General features: G+C 41.8%; 1 protein-coding gene across 1 annotated transcript in view; it reads left to right on the forward strand.

Annotated features, from left to right (window-relative positions):
- The first annotated feature begins 6,172 nt into the window (after positions 1-6,172).
- The window catches only part of MTO1 (mitochondrial tRNA translation optimization 1), a 28,218-nt gene continuing 14,898 nt past the window's right edge, over positions 6,173-19,492 (forward strand). The window contains exons 1-3 of the mRNA XM_044254609.1: positions 6,173-6,486; positions 13,965-14,164; positions 14,250-14,367. Of these exons, the coding sequence (XP_044110544.1) occupies positions 6,270-6,486; positions 13,965-14,164; positions 14,250-14,367 (535 nt within the window). The 5' untranslated portion in view covers positions 6,173-6,269. The remainder of the gene's footprint in view (positions 6,487-13,964; positions 14,165-14,249; positions 14,368-19,492) is intronic.

A 19,492-nucleotide genomic window follows, 5' to 3' on the forward strand; every position in this document is an offset into this window, starting at 1 on the left:
CCTCGGTTGCTCGCGAGTCGCGGGGTCAGGAAGCACACTGAACGCAACTAGAGGGCCTCAGAAAACACCCTCAAGGTGCTTTGAAAGCTTAACAGATTTGCTGACATTAGGCCTAAAAGAATTTGGGGAAACTAGAGAGCTTCTCCCACATTGAAGTCGACAGAGAAACTTTTTCTTTTTTTAAGATTTTATGTATTTATTTGAGAGAGAGAGAGAGAGAAAAGGAGCGGGGGGGGGGCAGAGGGAGAGGGAGAAGCGGACTCCCTGCTGAGCAGGGACACCCCAACTTGCCTCACCCCCACCCCCACCCCCAAGCCTCCGCCATGCAGGGCTCAACCCCAGGACCCTGAGACCATTACCTGAACCTAAGGCAAATGTTTAACTGGCTGAGCCACACAGGCACCCTGATAGAGAAACCTTTTCAGTGTGAGTTTAAACCTTTTTAAATTAATGAAATAGAAAATGTCCAACTTTTACAAAATGGAAATGAAATGAGGACTGACTGCAATTGGAATAAATATTTCATTTTATTTGACTTTGTAAAAGCAATACAGTCTTAAATTGTGTCCAAGTTCTATTTTTTTTAAAGTTTTTTTAAAATTATACTTATTTGTCAGAGAAAGATAGAGCTCACAAGCAAGGGAGCAGCAGGCAGAGAGAGAGGCAGGCTCCCTGCTCAGCAGGGAGTCCAGTGGGGGACTCAGTCCCAGGAACCTGGAATCATGACCTGAGCCAAAGGCAGAAGCCACCCAGGCTTCCCTGTGTAGAAGTTCTTATTTGTTAGTTTTAGCCATTGGTTTTCAAAAGCCCACCCAAAAATGGCACTTATGATTTAAATAATTCATGCTGTTTGGGTCCTTGCGACCCAGAGTTCTCCACATACGCTTTCAAATATCTATTTCTAAACCAATCCCTTTATAGAAATACCTATTAGAAAACCCCTAGCGGGCGCCTGGGTACCTCAGTGGGTTAAGCCGCTGCCTTCGGCTCAGGTCATGATCTCAGGGTCCTGGGATCCAGTCCCGCATCGGGCTCTCTGCTCAGCAGGGAGCCTGCTTCCTCCTCTCTCTCTGCCTGCCTCTTTGCCTACTTGTGATCTCTCTCTGTCAAATAAATAAATAAAATCTTAAAAAAAGAAAAAAAAGAAAACCCCTGGCTTTAGAAGAGTTTGATTACTTTTTTAAAAAAATTATCCTAACCATTTTTACGTATACAATTCAGTGACATTAAATACATTAATATTGTGATGCAACCATCGCTACCATCCATCTCCCCAACTCTTCACTTTGTAAAACTGAAACTCTACCCATTAAGCAATAATTCCCCATTCCTGCCCTCTCCCTTGGCAACCACCTGCTATTTTCTGTCTCTATGAATCTGACTCCTCTATGTACCTCATGTAAGTGGAATCATACAGTATTTGTCCTTTTGTGACTGGCTTATTTCTCTTAACATAATGTCCTCAAGGTTTATCCATATTGTAGCATATGTCAGCCTTCCTTTTTTTTTTTTTTTTAAGATTTATTTATTTGTTTGAGAGAGAGAGAGACCATGGGGATGGAGTTGGGCAGGGGATGGGAGAGAGAGAGAGAGAGAGCATCCTGAAGCCAACTCCTCTGCAAGTGCTGAGTCCATCTTAGGGATTAATCCCAAGATCCTGAGATCATGATTTGAGCTAAAATCAAGAGTCAGCTGTCCAAATGACTGAGCCACCCAAAGGAAGGCGTCATCAGCCTTCCTTTTTAAGACTAGATATTTCTACTGAAAGTATATAGGACATTTTGATAACCATTATTCTGTCAATGGACAACGTGCCTTGATTACTCTTTTAAAAAGGTTTTCTTAAAACCAGTATTTTGATATATCCTCTTTGATACAAAGGTGTTTTTTGTTTGTTTGGTTGTTGGTTGGTTTTGTTTTTGGTGTTTTTTGTTTGTTTGTTTGTTTTAAACACCCCAGGACAATGAGCCCTAGTTCAAAATGTGATGTGAGAAATCTGTATTTTTCTTTTGTAAAATGGAAGGACTATTGTGTAGTCAGGCTTGTTCTCAAGCAAACCAATCTAAGGGAAAAGTAGATACAAAGGAAAAGGGTAGGACCCAAGGGTAGACTGTGCCTAGTTGTTCAAACAACAGCACATGTGGCTAGAGCTTGTGAAGTTTGAAATGTATCTGTTATCAACTTATTGCTTCTCGGACAAGGACTTAGTACACCCCTTGGTAAATGCTGTCTGATAAAAAACAAAATTCCTTTAAGCAATTCTCTTTTGAAGTGCCCACTATTTAAACCTTTCTCAGTAGAGGTTATAGGAGGACACTGTATGAAGAAGAGGTTTCCTGCCAATTTCCAACATACTGGAGAGAGTGGAAGGGAACTGCAGGGCGAAGGTCAGACTCGTAGGTGTGAGAATATCTGGTAGGGCTTACCCCAGCTATAGGCCCGGAAAGTGTTCCCTCTGAGACCTCGCCACCTTGGCCCAGCCATAACCCATCCACAACTTACTAGACAGGAAAACCAAGATTCCTGCCTGGCCTGTGGTCCAGAAGGTCACACACCAAGAAGCTGATCCTTCTACAAGCCTTGCATGCAGCCTGCCTATGGCCAAGGAGGTCCACAGAGAGCAGCTGCTCTCTCTGCAAGCCCCCTATGTTATGTAGCCCATACTCTCTGAAGGCCTTCTGCACTTGAGATCTGAACCCCTTTTGAATTCATTCTTACATGGGTACTCTCTCTCAGTCCTTGCATACCATATATAGTTTCTTTATATGTTATTTCTTTTATTATAGGTATTCTTTTTATTTTAGAGTGAAATATTTAAGTAACCTCTACCCCCAGTGTGGGGCTTGAACTCACAACCCCAAATCAGGAGTTGCAGGCTCTACCAACTAAGCCAGCCAGATATCTCAATATGGTTAATTATTCTTACGTTAACTACTATAATGTAATACTCTTTTAAAAATATTTCATTTATTTATTTGAGAGATAGAAAGCATGAGATGGGCAAAGGTCAGAAGGAGAAGCAGACTCCCTGCTGAGCGGGGAGCCCATGTGGGACTTGATTCTGTGACTCTGAGATCATGACCTGAGGTTAACGCAGACCCTTAACTGACTGAGCCACCCAGGTGCCCTACTATGTGATTCCAACTTCTGACTGGACCCAGACTGCTACAGAGTTAGTATTGGGGGTGGTCCCAGGAGATAGAGGCCAAAGGATGGGATTTGGGAATTGGTTTTGTTATGCCCTTGGGCTTGAGCTCAGTGCTTAAGGAGGAGGCACCAGAAAAATGACTGAGAAGGAACAGCCAGAAAAAATAGGAGGAAAACCAATTCTGGTTTTCCAGAATCCATTAGCTTGATGTCTTGGAAGACAGGTAAAGAAAGTGTATCAAGAAATGGCTGTGAGGGGTGCCTGTGTGGCTCAGTGGGTTAAGCCTCTGCCTTCGGCTCAGGTCATGATCTCAGGGTCCTGGGATCAATCCCCCTATTGGGCTCTCTGCTCAACGGGGAGCCTGCTTCCCCATCTCTTTCTCTGCCTGTCCCTCTGCCTCCTGTGATCTCTCTCTCTCTCTGTCAGATAAATAAATAGAATCTTTATTTTTTTAAAGAGTTTATTTATTTGATGGACAGAGATCACAAATAGAGAGGCAAGCAGAGAGTGAGAGGGAAGCAGGCTCCCAGCTGAGCAGAGAGCCCCATGCAGGTGTTTGATCCCAGGACCCTGGGATCATGACCTGAGCGGAAGGCAGAGGCTTTAACCCACTGAACCACCCAGGTGCCCCCAATGAATAGAATCTTAAAAAAAAAAAAAAAAAGGAGAAGAAGAAGAAGAAATGGCTGTGAAATGAAAAAAAAAAAAGCATTCACATATAAAATGTCCATCTTCTTCACATTTATACTTAAAACTTAATTAAAACTCCAGTCCTGGCTACAGTATAATGAAATAGCCTTACACTGTTAATGCAATCTGACATGAAGCTTTCATAAGGCTAATTTAGCCATTACCAAAAGTATAAATATTGAGGAATCCTTTTGCCTAGTATCTTCATTTATAGAAAGAGTCCCATCAATTTAGAAAGAGATATATGTACAAGGATGATGACAATATCAAAAAATTAGAAACAATCCAGATGTCCAATAATTGGGATTTGATTAAATAAATTATGTTTAAAATGTGACAGATTGATATATATGTAAGGGCCTATTTAGCCAGAGGGATTCCATCTTGGGTTAAACAGTGATTTTGTTGTTTATGCAGTAAAACTTAAACTGACCCTGCCCCCCTTCAAGGACTTACTTAAAAGCAAGCCCAAGAAACCAGTCCCAGGTAACAAAGCCCAAAGACAAGGGTGGGTCAGGCCAGGTGGAGGTATCCAATCAGTGGGGGCGAATACTGACTCCCTAGCTACCAAGGAGTATGGGCCCTGCCCTTTGGGAGCCCTTTGGGCACCAATTCTGACCAAGGTGATAGGCCGGTTCAAATATCTACTAGGGCAAATTGTAATTCAATTGGCCACCCATGTGTGACCTAGCATGACTATGCAGCTTTCTCCGTGTTACAATCTCATTGGCCACCTGTGTGTGGCCAGGCCCAACCACATGGCCTTTGCCCTTAAAAGGTAGTCTGTTAAGGCAGAGAGAGGTCCTCCTCTCTGTAAGAGGCACGGTCTTGAACGGTCGGTTTGATTCTCCATGCTTGGCGCAAAATAAACCTTTGCTTGACCTTCGCATTGTATCAGTCTCACTCCTTTAATCACAGACCCATTATTGGGGGACCTTTCAATATACATGGCATAGAGTCAAAAATACACTGTTTAAAAAAAAAAAATAAGCAAAGTGGGGGTCCTGAGTGGCTCAGTTGGTTGCACATGAAACTCTTGGTTTCGCTCAGGTCATGATCTCAGAGTTGTGAGATCCATCTCCTAGGTCCAACTCCATACTCAGCAGGAAGTTTGCCTGAGAATTTTCTCCCTCTTCCCCCAGCCCCTCTCCCCTTGCATACACATTCTCTTTTTCTATCTCAAATATAAGTAAATCTTTTAAAAAAAAAAAAAAAGAAAACTGAAAAATAACATAATCACAGTGTTATAATTGCAAAATAATAGCAGCATGAGTATTTCTATAAAAACAAAATTAGGAGGTAGGATACCTGGGTGGCTCAGTAGGTTAAGCATCTGCCTTCAGCTCATGTCATAATTCCAAGGTCCCAGGGTTAAGTCCCTCATTGGGCTTCTTACTCAACAGGGAGCCTGCTTTTCCCTCTGTCACTCTCCCTCTGCCTGCTGCTCCCCTTCTTGTGTTCTCCCTCTCTCTGACAAATAAATAAAAATCCTTAAAAAGAAAAACAAAAATTAGGAAGTACTAGCAACAAAATGCTGACAAGGATTACAGAGGTGGGGATGAGAACAGCTGAGGAAGTTATAGCTTCTTTAAGTCTCACAGTTTTCTATTTCTATTTGATATATTTTAATAATCAGAAAAATAAAACTGTCACGTGGGTTGTTTCATTAACCCATTAAAGGTCTCCTAAGAAAGGCTTTAAGAATGTCAGTTTCCGGGGCGCCTGGGTGGCTCAGGTCATGATCCCAGGGTCCTGGGATCCAGCTCCGTATGGGGCTCTCTGCTCAGCAGGGAGCCTGACTCTCTGCCTACTTGTAATCTCTGTCTGTCAAATAAATAGATAAAATCTTTAAAAAAATAAATATAAATAAAAATGTCAATTTCCATGGACATTTAATCTTCAACCATTCCGTTCCCCTAATCATCAATCTTTCATTTTAACAATTTATTTTGCTTTAACTGCTTTCCAAATTGATTTTAAATGCTTTCCAATCTCCTCCTATTCATAGGCTAGTCTTTATAAACAAACAGTAATCCCCGTGATAGTTTACCAGAAAATTCAAAGAACCTTTTAAGGCAAAGTGATCAGAATCATTGTCTGTAGGTGACCAACTGGCGGATAGGGATGCCAATCGCCGAAAAGGACAGAAAATGACCAAGTAGGAGCCGCCAATACACAGCCATATGTAATCAAAAGCCTCCACCAACCACGAAACGAGGTTTACACCAGCGGTGCCACCTGCACAGTTACCGGGTCACCCTTCTCCAGTAAAATCGCGCCAAAGCCCCAATCAGCGATGACGCTGGACGTAGACTGCTATGCTGTGACATCAGCGCAAAGATGGCTGCGCCCTGAAGCTTTTCCCTCCTACCCTGAATTTCTGCGGCTAGCCTGCGTCAGATTCAGGGTCAGACTCTAACTTTCTCCAGCTATGTTTTCTCTGCGCGGTTGTGGTCCCTGTGTCGCGGCTTCTTTCACCAAAAAGCACCTTCCGTTGCTCCGTTTCATCGGTGACAGCGCGGCGCCTCTGAGTACGAACTTTGACGTGGTAGTCATTGGCGGAGGACATGCCGGGACCGAGGCAGCCGCGGCTGCTGCTCGGTGCGGCTCCCGAACTCTGCTACTCACCCATCGCGTGGACACGATCGGTAAGGAGCTCGGGTAGCGTGGAGCTTGGCGTAGGTCGCAAGCTGCCAGTAAGCCGCTTCACCGCTTCCTCGGTTGCTGATGCGGGGAGCCTCTTCTCTTCCCCAAGGCTAGTGAAAATCCTAATGTCTGTGGTTTTTTCCTTTTGAGTTTCACAGATCAGGTAGGCCTGACCCAGAACCCTGGATTAGGCCGTTCCGTGGACCATGTATTGTGCTGCTGCTGACAGAAGTAGTTAGGGAAAGTGGGAAACTAAGAATACGAGCTGATAGTTTCTTACTTCATTTTTGTCGTTTACCCTTTACTAGCTTGTTGCTTTGGAAATAGAGTGAATTAACATTTATTAGGAATGATTTGTTAAACGATTGTTGTGGGTTCTGTGGTTGGTGTTGTTTAGATTTTATTTTTATTTATTTATTTGACAGAGAGAGACACAGCAAGAGAGGGAACACAGCAGGGGGAGTGGAAAGCAGGCTTCCCGCCGAGCAGGGAGCCCAATGCAGGGCTCCATCCCAGGATCCTGGGATCATGACCCCAGACAAGGCAGATGCCCAAGGACTGAGTCACCCAGGCGCCCACAGTTGTTGTGTTTTTATTGAGATTTTATGAAGCCCCTTTGAAGAACGATGCTACCTTTTATTGTATTCTGTATCTCTACTTGGTGTTTGTTTCCTAATTTTGTGATCAGGAACTGGCAGTGCTTTTTTCACACTTAATAGGCAGTGGGTGGACGGCTATAATTTAAAGCAACACCTCCATCTAGCACCATAATAGGTGTTAGCTAAAACTTCATCTTACAATGTTGTGCCCGAGTTTTCGTGTCTGAGAGACCACCCAGGAGCCAACACCGATGTAATCACACGAAGGTTTATTTGACAAGCTTCAGCTTGGGCCCAAGTATACCTGACACAGCGGAGTAGGGACTTGGACCTTGAGGTGACATGCTTAAGCTTGGGCCCAAGTAAATCGTGCAAGCCAGTGTTTTTTTCCCCTCCTGCATTTTGCTTAAGAATGAATAGTAGAAATATTAAGTGTTTTGCAAAAATTGTGAATAAAATGGGGCGCCTGGGTTGCTCAGTGGATTAGGCCTCTGCCGTCAGCTCAGGTCATGATCTTGGGCTCCTGGAACCCAGTCCCCCACCCCATCCCGCATGGGGCTCTCTGCTCAGCGAGGAGCCTGCTTCCCCCTCTCTCTGCCTGCCTCTGCCTACTTGTGATCTCTCTCTGTTAAATAAAGTCTTTAAAAAATTGTGAATAAATCACATATTTGATACTGAAGTACTTTTAAAAAATTCCCATTCAGCTCATAACTGTGGAGAAATAAACACTGTTAACAGTGATTCTTTGGGGGGGGGTGATGTGATTACCCAAAAGATTACAATTTGCTTATTAGATATTTCAGGGTTTATATTTTAAGAAATAAAGACTGGATACTACCTTTCAATAATAATTTAAAATTTTAATGAAAAAAGTGTTGTATTATTGAACTAAGATGGTCATTAAATATAAGTAATGTAGTTCTGTGAGGGATAAAGGGATTCTTACCAAAATCCATATTCATATAATTCAGTCAATAAAATGCAGTCTGTTTTCTTTTTAAATAAATGCATTTCAGAAATAATAACTCTTATAGATGAGCTTAGTGGATGACAGTTTTGTTCTAGAATCAAAATCTGTTTTGTAAGATAATTCAATATATTGGAGAATCTTAAATATTTTTACATGGCCTCAGAAAGATAGCTTTCTCTTAGAACTGACCTAAGAGTGCAAAAGGCAGAATTGTCCTGTTGTGATTTTGTCATTATCATGTGCTAATAATAAAGTTAGAGGCAGAAAGTCTTTTATTTTCTACTAACCTGGAAAATAATGTTTGTTTTTTTTGCCAACTATTTTTACATTTCACAATGAAAAAGAAAAGCCTTGTGCACCTGTTTATTCTGTGTCATATTACCTACGCGTTTCATGGAAAATGTTGACCATTAAAGAGATTGTTAGACATACTGTATTTTAATCCAGGCTTCACAGAGTTCTAGCTGTGTAACCTTGGATGAGGGACAATTTATTTAACCCTCAGTTTCTTTATGAAATAGAAAAAACAGTACCAACTTCAGTTTGCTATAAAATTTAAATCAGAAAATACAAGCAAATCATCTGCAACAGTGCCTGACCCATTAAGTGGTTCAGAAACTAAACTATTTTATAAGCTTTTCTACATAGCCAACTTAAATTCTTTAGCTTAGTGAAAAATGGACTGATTTATACTTTTGTGGGGGCAGGGAAGCAGGCTCCCCACTGAGCAGGGAGCCCAATGTGGGGCTCTATCCCAGGACCCTGGGATCATGAGCTGAGCTGAAGGCAGAGGCTTTAACCCACTGAGCCACCCAGGCGCCCCAATTTATACATTTTTATTACCATTACCAAGTACTGGTACCACACTTGGGATGTTAGTAGTCTTTACCTAAGGATACAGATAGACTTTCTTTCTTCCAAATAGACTTTCTTTCTTTCTTTTTTTTTTTTTAAGATTTTATTTATTTTTTTTTGACGGACACAGATCACAAGTAGTCAAGGAGGCAGGCAGAGAGAGAGGAGGAAGCAGACTCCCTGCTGAGCAGGGAGCCCCACATGGGGCTTGATCCCAGGATCCTGGAATCATGACCCGAGCTGAAGGCAGAGGCTTTAACCCACTGAGCCACCCAGGCACCCCGACAAATAGACCTTCTTATCCCAACTTCAAATGATTGGGAATGAAGGCTAGTTTCCTGGAGTTTTATGTGGAGAAAAATCAATCTTGAGGCTAAGCAAAAGAAAAGTGGCCTGTTCAACTTTTATGCCCGTAAGGAGAGGGGCTCAACATTGATAAATATATTTGAGAAAAAGTTTTCAGCAATTTAAAAAGACAAGGATTTCTTTGCATTTGACTTTTACAAATATAAGTTTTATAAATAGGTATACAGTGTATGGTAATTCAGTAAACGACCTAGAAGTTGTTTAGTTTAGATACAGGAAGTGGTAGAATTTCAGAAATTTGTCCTCCCCAACTCCGCCTATGTGAAGGAGACTCATCTCTAGGGATGAAAGTTTGAGATAAATGTTGGTTATTAGTGGGATTAGAGATTTTTAAAAATTAACTGATTTATAATGAGAATTAAAAACCAAGTCATTTTGGGGTACCTGGATGGCTCAGTCAGTTGGGCTTCTGACTTTTGGTTTTGGCTCAGGTCATGGTCTTCTGGTTGTGGGACTGAGACCCTCCCCCCCCATACTTGGACTCCAAGATCATTGTGGAGTCTGTATGTCCCTCTCCCTCCCCCTCTGCCTCCTCCTCCTCCTCTCTCTCTCTCTCAAATAAACTAATAAATAAAATCTTTTAAAAAAAAAACAACTAAAGTCATTTTGATGAGTAGCAATATCTAAGACAAAGGATCACAGCTTTAGATGCTCTAGGAGCTAGATACATAATTTAAATGTGTAAAGCTGGAGCACCTGGGTGGCTCAGTGGGATAAGCGTCTGCCTTTGGCTCAGCTAGGGTTTTGGGATCCAGTCCCTCATCAGGCTCACTGCTTGGCAGGAACCTGCTTCTCTCTCTGCCTGCTGCTCCCCTGCTTGTGCTTGCTTGCATGCACACATTTCTCTCTCTCTCTGGCAAATAAATAAATAAAATCTTAAATAAATGTGTAAAACAACATGGAATAATGGGAACAGTGGTGAGCTGGAAAGTATATCCTCATTCATTGTTTTGTTTGTTTTTAACAAAAGCTTCATGTGGGGCACCTGGGTGGCTCAGACTGTGAAGTGTCTGCCTTTGGATCACATCATGATCTCCAGGTCCTGGGATCGAGCCCCATGTTGGGTTCCCAACTCAGCAGGGAGTTTGCTTCTCCGTCTTCCTCTGCCTCTCCCTGTGCTATCTCTGTCTCTATGTATCTCTTTCAAATAAATAAATAAAAATATTTTTTTAAAAAAAGCTTTGTGTTTACCAAGCAGAACATCACCAACAAATGACTGAGTTATGAGCTCTGATCTAAAATGTATCCTCTCGGGGTGCCTGGGTGGCTCAGTGGGTTAACCCTCTGTCTTCGGCTCAGGTCATGATCTCAGGGTCCTGGGATCGAGCCCCGCACCGGCCTCTCTGCTCAGCAAGGAGCCTGCTTTCCTTCCCCTCTCTCTGCCTGCTTGTGATCTCTGTCTGTCAAATAAATTTAAAAAAAGAAAGAAAGAAAGAAAGAAACTCAGGAATGCAAATTGGTTGCTTTCATATAAACTCAATGATAGGATAAATATTCACTGTGTTTATTGATTTTATGTGTGTATGGAGCACTTTTCTAAGCTACTCGTAGGACTACTTATGTCAATAATAATATTTTATATGTTTGAGAAAGTCATAAAATTTTTAAACATTGCCGATGGAAAATTACTTATGATTAAAAATTTTTAAGCCAATTCAAAGAAATTATGTGATTTTTGAAAAAGTGAAAATCAGAAGCAGAGAGTATTATACACTGAGAAATATTTTACACTGGGAAATAAAACAATTATTAGTAAATGTTACTCATTGCTTATTCTGTGCCAGATACTGTGCCAATTGCTTTGTGTACACTCTCATTTGCAAGTAACAAATCCTTATTATTTAATTAATTTAAACAAAAAGGAGAATTTATTTTTTATAAATTTATTTACTTATTTGAGAGAGAAAGAGAGAAAGTGAATGGGAGGAGGGACAGAGGGAGAGAGAGAAAATCTAAAGCAGACTCCCTACTGAGCACAGAGCCTGATAGTGGGGTTTATTCTCACGATCCTGAGATCATGACCTGAGCGGAAATCAAGCTTAACCAGCTGAGCCACCCAGGTGCCCCCAGAATTTATTTATTTATTTACTTTTTGAAAGAATTTATTTATTTATTTGACAGACAGAGATCACAAGTAGGCACAGAGGCAGGCAGAGGCGGGGGGGGGGGCATGCAGGCTCCGTGCTGAGCAGAGAGCCGGATGTGGGGCTTGATCCCAGGACCCTGGGATCATGACCTGAGCCGAAGGCGGAGGCTTTAACCCACTGAGTCACCCAGGCGCCCCAAGAATTTATTTATTTTTTTTAAAGATTTTATTTATTTATTTGACAGAGATTACAGTAGACAGAGAGAGAGGAAGGGAAGCAGGTCCCCTGCTGAGCAGAGAGCCCGATGTGGGACTCGATCCCAGGACCCTGAGATCATGACCTGAGCCGAAGGCAGTGGCTTAACCCATTGAGCCACCCAGGCACCCCAAGAATTTATTTTTTTAATAAGAAACTTGCAGGTAGGGGCACCTGGGTGGCTCAGTGGGTTAAAGCCTCTGCCTTCGGCTCAGGTCATGATCCCAGGGTCCTGGGATCAAGCCCCACATCTGGCTCTCTGCTCAGCGGGGAGCCTGCTTCCTCCTCTCTCTGTCTGCCTGCCTCTCTGCCTACTTGTGAGCACTGTCATATAAATAAATAAAATATTTTTTAAAAAAAGAAACTTGCAAGTAGATTACTTTTAAGGTTGGTTAATTCAGCAGCTCACAATGTCCAAGAATTCATTCCTTCCATATCTCCATTGTGCCATTTAGGCTAGCTATCCTCGTGATTAGAAAATGGCTATAATAGTTCCAGGTGTCACATCCAGACATGACAACTTTCAGCCTAAGAAAGGTGTTTTATTTTTCTTCCTTGTATCTCTTTAAAGAGGAAAAACAATTCATTACTACAGACCCTCTCCCCGATAGGTCACCCCTCATGACTGATTTCCCATCCCTCATCCAGAGAGTGGCAAGTGGAAACAGGATTACCATTATTACTTAGATCAATGAAGATTTATTCCTACTGAACTTAGATAACACTCCCTGAACATAAACCTTATTGGGGAGTGTTTACCTAAATAAAATTGTGATTCTGTATCAAAGGAAGAGGGGAAATAAGCTGCTGCAGTTATCATTCCTGTTTTTATAGTAGGGTAAGTGAGGTAGAGAAAATTAACTAACTTGCCAAAATGACAGACCTTGTAAGTGGTAGATCTAAGAATTGAACCAGATCCCTTTCACTTGCTCCTAATCACAGCATGATTCAGCCTCCTTATGGAGACTGTAAAAACTTGCAGAGGGTTTGATGATGACTATAGTGGACCTACAGATGTTGACATATCCCTTTCCTATCCTTCCACCGCCCATAAAAACCTTTGAGGTAACCACATGAGTTAGACCTTCAAATAAGACTAGGGGAATTTGGGGCGCCTGGGTGGCTCAGTGGGTTAAGCCGCTGCCTTCGGCTCAGGTCATGGTCTCAGGGTCCTGGGATCCAGCCCCGCATTGGGTTCTCTGCTCAGCGGGGAGCCTGCTTCCCCCTCTCTCTCTGCCTGCCTCTCTGCCTACTTGTGATCTCTCTCTTTCAAATAAATAAATAAAACCTTTAAGAAAAAAAAAGACTAGGGGAATTTAAGAAGAAAGTACAAAATATGGTTTCTACTTTCAGGAAGCTTATAATTTAATTATTTTTACAAAATAAGCAGAAAGAAAACAGCAGATGGCATTTATGGAAGATATAATTGATTGTAACAGTGAATCAGTGCCAAGGAACTTATGCTTGATTTGGGGAAGGTTTCATGAAGTAAAGACTTCAAAGCCACATTTTAAAGGAAAAGGCAACCTAATAAACCAGTAAAAATATGTGTCAAGGAAAAGATTCAAAAGAAACTACAGTCAGTGGTTTATCTTCCAAGATGCCTGAATGACTCTTGCATCCCACTGGGATTTTCTAATTTTGTATTGTATGAGATGATTCTGTTCACTTGTACAGACAGTTCCCTTTTTTTTTTTTTTTAAGATTTTATTTATTTATTTGACAGAGAGAAATCACAAGTAGATGGAGAGGCAGGCAGAGAGAGAGAGGAAAGCAGGCTCCCCGCTGAGCAGAGAGCCTGATGCGGGCCTCGATCCCAGGACCCTGAGATCATGACCTGAGCCAAAGGCAGCGGCTTAACCCACTGAGCCACCCAGGCGCCCACAGACATTTCCCTTTTAAACACTCACTACGGGGATCCCTGGGTGGCTCAGTCAGATGGGTGTCCACCTTCAGTTCAGGTCATGGTCCAGGGTCCTGGGATCAAGTTCCGCATCAGGGCCGGGGCAGGGTGGGGGGGCTCCTGCTCAGCGGGGAGTCTGTTTCTCCCTCTGCCTGAAGCTCCCCCTGCTTGTGCTCTCTCTCTGACAAATAAATTTTTTAAAATCTTTTTTAAGGGGCACCTGGGTGGCTCAGTGGGTTAAAGCCTCTGCCTTCAGCTCAGGTCATGATCCCAGGGTCCTGGGATCAAGCCCAGCATCAGGATCTCTGCTCAGCGGGGAGCCTGCTTCCTCCTCTCTCTCTCTGCCTGTCAAATTAAAAAAAAAAAATCTTTTTTAAAAAATAAAATATAAATACTCACTACATGCAGGATGCTCATATATTAATTTTATGTCTGTTCTCTTTAGGTCAGATGTCCTGTAATCCTTCCTTTGGTGGCATTGGCAAGGGGCATTTAATGAGGGAAGTTGATGCCTTGGATGGCCTGTGTTCTCGAATCTGTGACCAATCTGGTGTACATTACAAAGTATTAAACCGGCGTAAGGGACCAGCTGTTTGGGGTCTGAGAGCTCAAATTGATAGGAAACTCTATAAGCAGAACATGCAGGTAAGGATGGGACAGGAAAAAAAAGAAGGGAAGACTATAGTGATTATTTAACTGTTAGGTTTCAATCTGTGTTCTCTTTTGACAGAAAGAAATCCTAAATACACCACTGCTTACTGTTCAGGAGGGAGCTGTAGAAGACCTTATTCTTACAGAACCAGAGCCTGAGCACACTGGGAAATGCCGTGTCAGTGGCGTGGTTTTAGGTGTGTGCAGGTTATAGATGATAATAACACTATCAGACTCTGTGTGAAAAATTAATTTGAGAGCAGAACATGGAGATGTTTTGCTTATTCTAGGAAATTGTTGTTTTTCCTCATGGAAAAGGAAGACTGCATAAAAAATTATTTTCTTTTTTTTGTTAACATATAACGTATTATTTGTTTCAGGGGTACACGCCTGTGATTCATTAGTCTTACACAATTCACAGCACTCACCGTAGCACATACCCTCCCCAATGTCCACCCCCCCACCCCAACCCCCCCACTCTCCTCTCCTCCAGCAACCCTCAGTTTGTTTCCTGAGATTGAGAGTCTCTTGTGGTTTGTCTCCCTCTCTGGTTTCATCTTGTTTCACTTTTTCCTCTCTTCCCCCATGATCCTCTGCCTTATTTCTCAAATTCTACATATCAGCGAGATCATATAATAATCATCTTTCTCTGATTGACTTAATTCGCTTAGCATAATACCCCCTAATTCCATCCATGTTGTTGCAGATGGCAAGATTTCTTTTTTTTTTTTGATGGCTGCCTAATATTCCATTGTGTATATATACACCACATCTTCTTTATCCATTTCTCTGATGGACATCTAGGCTCTTTCCAGGGTTAGGCTATTGTGGATATTGCAGCTATAAACACTGGGGTGCATGTGCCCCTTCGGATCACTACATTTGTATCTTCAGGGTGAATACCCAGTAGTGCGATTGTTGGGTCAGAGGGTAGCTCTATTTTCAAGTTTTTGAGGACCTTCCGTACTGTTTTCCGGAGTGGCTGCACCACCTTGCATTCCCATCAACAGTGGAGGAAGGTTCCCCTTTCTCCGCATCCTTGCCAGCATCTGTCATTTCCTGACTTATTAATTTTAGCCATTCTGACTGGTACAATGTGGTAACTCACTGTGGTTTGGATTTGTATTTCCATGATGCTGAGTGATGCTGAACACTTTTTCATGTGTCTGTTGGCCATTTGGATGTCTTCTTTGCAGAAATGTCTGTTCATATCTAAAAATTATTTTCCTCCTTTCATCTTGATATTCATGAAGCTCAGTCAAATTCTGGGCTCATTTATACCATCTTAGTGTAGTACTCTATAACCTGCTTTATAACCTACATCTTAGTATAGTACTTAATAACCTACATAACCTACATAAAATGTGCATTTCCAGGGCGCCTGGGTGGCTCAGTCATTAAGCGTCTGCCTTCGGCTCAGGTCATGGTCCCAGGGTCCTGGGATCGAGCCCCACATCGGGCTCCCTGCTCATGGGGAGGCCTGCTTCTCCCTCTCCCACTACCCCCGCTTGTGTTCCCTCTCTCACTGTGTCTCTCTCTATCAAATAAATAAAATCTTTTTTTAAAAAAATGTGCTTTTCCTCCTGGTCCTTCTTTTGTAATTTTTACTTTATCTGGTCCTGACTTTAAGTTTTTTAAATTTATATATATTATATTTTATTAGGCAATATTTTATACAATGTTGTATATGTTTTTTTATTTAAAGGAGTTATGGATGGACTTTTTTATGGAGGGGGGAGGGGGACAGGGAGATAGATACAGAGAAAGAATCTTAAACTGGCTCCATGCCCGGTGCAGAGCCTGACGTGGGACTTGAGCTCACAACCCTGGGATCATGACCTGAGCCAGAATCAAGATACAGACACTTAACCAACTGAGCCACCCAAGTGCTCCATGAATTAATGTTTTAATCAAAATAATACAAGCACATAATTTTTACAAAAGTCAAATAGAAGTTAAAAGTTATTATGAAAAACAGTTATCTCTTTTATCTCACTTTACAGACTTAACCATTTCAGTTTCACTTCTGATGTGTACTTACATATTTCTAAATAGTGTGCTTATACTTGTACTGCCTAAATTATCAGTATTAGACATTATCAATTTTTTATAAAATTTTATAAAATTTATATAATTTTAATCCCTTACTTTCCTTCTCTCTTTTCTAATGTATTTATGCTATAAATTTTGACTGATAGTATTTATATTGTTATAATTATATTGTTATATATTATGATTAAATATTGTTCACTGCATGGGGCACCCAGGTGACTCAGTCATTAAGCATTTGCCCTCAGCTCGGGTCATGATCCCAGGGTCCTGGGATGGAGCCCAGCTTCAGGCTCCTTGCTCGTCGGGCAGCCTGCTTCTTTCTCTCCCTCTGCCCCTGCTTGTGTTCCCTCTTTCACTGTGTCTCTCTCTGTCAAATAAATAAATAAATCTTTTAAAAAAATCTTGTTCACTGCAGATCCACATAGTGTGCTATGTTTTTCCTTTCATATACTTCTTTGCTTTGCCTTGGGTTAATATTTGCCTTTTTTTTTTTTTTTAAAGATTATTTATTTATTTATTTATTTGACAGACAGAGATCACAAGTAGACAGAGAGGCAGGCAGAGGGAGAGAGAGAAGCAGGCTCCCTGCTGAGAAGAGAGCCTGATGCGGTGGGGCTTGATCCCAGGATCATGACCTGAGCTGAAGGCAGAGGCTTTAACCCACTAAGCCACCCAAGTGCCCCTGCTTTATTTTTTATTTGCTTTTTTTTACTTATGGACTTGTTCAGCTTTTTCATTAGGAAAAAAACCTGTCATTTTGTCAGTGGTCAAGTAATCTCCTAATTCTGTTTTTTTCTTTGACACTTCCCGCGCAGAGACATCAACTTCCTCAGTCCCCCACCCCATGCTATACCAGGACAATTGCTCTCTAAACCTTCTGCACAGATGCTATTTTGAGCCTTCCTTTTACTACCTTGTGTTACATCATCTCATGTTTCTTGAGACTTCAGTCTGTTTCTTTCTTATTTCCTCCTTTTGCTGGAGCACATCTTCTAGTAGTTTCCTCAAAAAAGAGGCAAGGAAGGTAGGTTTTTTTGTGTTTAAGCATATCTGAAAATGTCGCCTTTTGGACTTGACTCTAAATTTGTCTGAAAATAGAGTTTTAGTTAAATTTTTTTTCTAAGAATTTTAACAGTCTTGTTCCATTGTCTTTTAGCTTCCAGTTTTGCTATTAAAAAGCAGTGCATATTGGTGCACTTGGTTGGCTCAGTTGGAACATGCAGTTCTTGATCTTGGGGTTTTGAGTTTGAGCCCTATATTGGGTATAAAGATTGCTTAAAAATAAAATCTTCAGGGGGCGCCTGGGTGGCTCAGATGGTTAAGTTTAAGTCTGCCTTCATCTTGGGTCACCATTCTGGGGTCCTGGGATCGAGCCGTGCATCAGGTTCCCTGCTCAGTGGGAAGCCTGCTTCTCCCTCACCCTCTGCTGCTCTCTCTGCTTATGGTCTTTCACTCTCTCTGTCAAATAAATAAATAAAATCTAAAATAAATAAAATCTATGAACAAAAAATTTTTTTAATAAATAAGATAAAATAAAATCTTTAAACAAAACATGAATGTATATGGTGGGAGGAAGGAGAGAAGGAAACAACCACAAGAGACTCTTAACCATAGAGTACAGACTGAGGGTTAGATAGAGGGAGGTGGGTGGGGGACGGGCTAGATGGGTGATGGGTATTAAAGAGGACACTTGTGATGAGCCCTGAGTATTGTATGCAAGTGAAGAATCACTGAATTCTACTCCTGAAACTAATATTGCACCTGTATGTTAACTAACTAAAATTTACATTGAAAAAATTTTTTAAATCAGTTTGAACTAGAAGAAAAAAATAATAAAATCTTTTAAAAAGAAAAAAAAACTGGGTATCTGGGTGGCTCAGTTGGCTAGGTGTCTGACTCTTGATCTCAGCTCCGGCCTTGATCTCAAGGTTGTGAGTTCAAGCCCCACAATGGACTCCATGCTGGGTGTGGAGCCTACAAAAAAACAAACAAAAACCGACAATTAAAAAAAAGCTCAATGTATATTTACATTTTTTTTGTATATGAAAGGTTTTTTGCTTTCTAAAAGCTGGGATCTTGAATTTGTCTTTGGTGTTCTGGAATTTTTTTTTTTTTTTAAAAGATTTTATTTATTTATTTGACAGAGAGAGATCACAAGTAGGCAGAGAGGCAGGCAGAGAGAGAGAGAGAGGAGGAAGCAGGCTCCCTGCTGAGCAGAGAGCCCGATGCGGGGCTCGATCCCAGGACCCTGAGATCATGACCTGAGCCGAAGGCAGCGGCTTAACCCACTGAGCCACCCAGGCACCCTGGAATTTTTTTTTTTTAAGATTTTATTTATTCATTTGACAGACAGAAATCACAAGTAGTCAGAGAGGCAGGCAAAGAGAGGAGGAAGCAGGCTCCCTGCTGAGCAGAGAGCCCAATGCGGGGCTCGATCCCAGGACCCTGGGATCATGACCTGAGCTGAAGGCAGAGGCTTTAACCCGCTGAGCCACCAGGTGCCCCAGTGTTCTGGAATTTTAAAGTAGTGTCCCTTAGTCTGCTCTTTGTTCATTCATTATGGTGAGATACTAAGTGTTCCCTTTTAATCTGGAAATCTGTCTTGGATCTGTATATTTTCTTCTATTATTTCTCCATGCTTTCTTTCTGTAACTCCTATCCCTTTCTGGGTTGGTCTTCTGGGCTTCTTCTAATTTTACTTTTTGTCATCCTCCCCGCCAAGATTTTACTTATTTATTTATTTGTCAGAGAGAGGGAGAGAGAGTACATAAGCAGGCAGAGTGGTAGGCAGAGAGAGAAGGTTCCCTGCTGAGCAAGGAGCCCGATTCGGGACTCTTTCTTGAGGAGGAGCATCTTGGTAGTGAAGCCTGGGCCTAGAGAGGTCTGCAGACTTGATTCAAGGCTTGGCTCTGATGTTGGGGTGTTCTGGGTGCTGCAGAAATCTGACTCGGGGGAGCCTGCGTGGCTCAGTTGGTTAATCGACTGCCTTTGGCTCAGGTCACAGGTCCTGAGTTCCAGCCCTGCAGGGGTCTCCCTGCTCAGTGGGGAACCTGCTTCTCCTTCTTTATATCCCGCTTCTTGTGCTGTCTCTCTCCCTGTGAAATAAAATCTTTAAAAAACTTTTTAATGCTATTTTTTGATCTTGGCACAAAAATACAATGTTTTATTGTGGCTAAATGTACATAACATAAAATTTGTCATTTTTGCAGTGTACAATTTTTTTAAGTGTCAAGTTTTTTTAAGTGTACAATTCAGTACCATTAAGTCATT

The sequence above is a fragment of the Neovison vison genome, chromosome 1, assembly GCF_020171115.1.
Source record: "Neovison vison isolate M4711 chromosome 1, ASM_NN_V1, whole genome shotgun sequence".
In the NCBI taxonomy this organism is placed as follows: Eukaryota; Metazoa; Chordata; class Mammalia; order Carnivora; family Mustelidae; genus Neogale; species Neogale vison.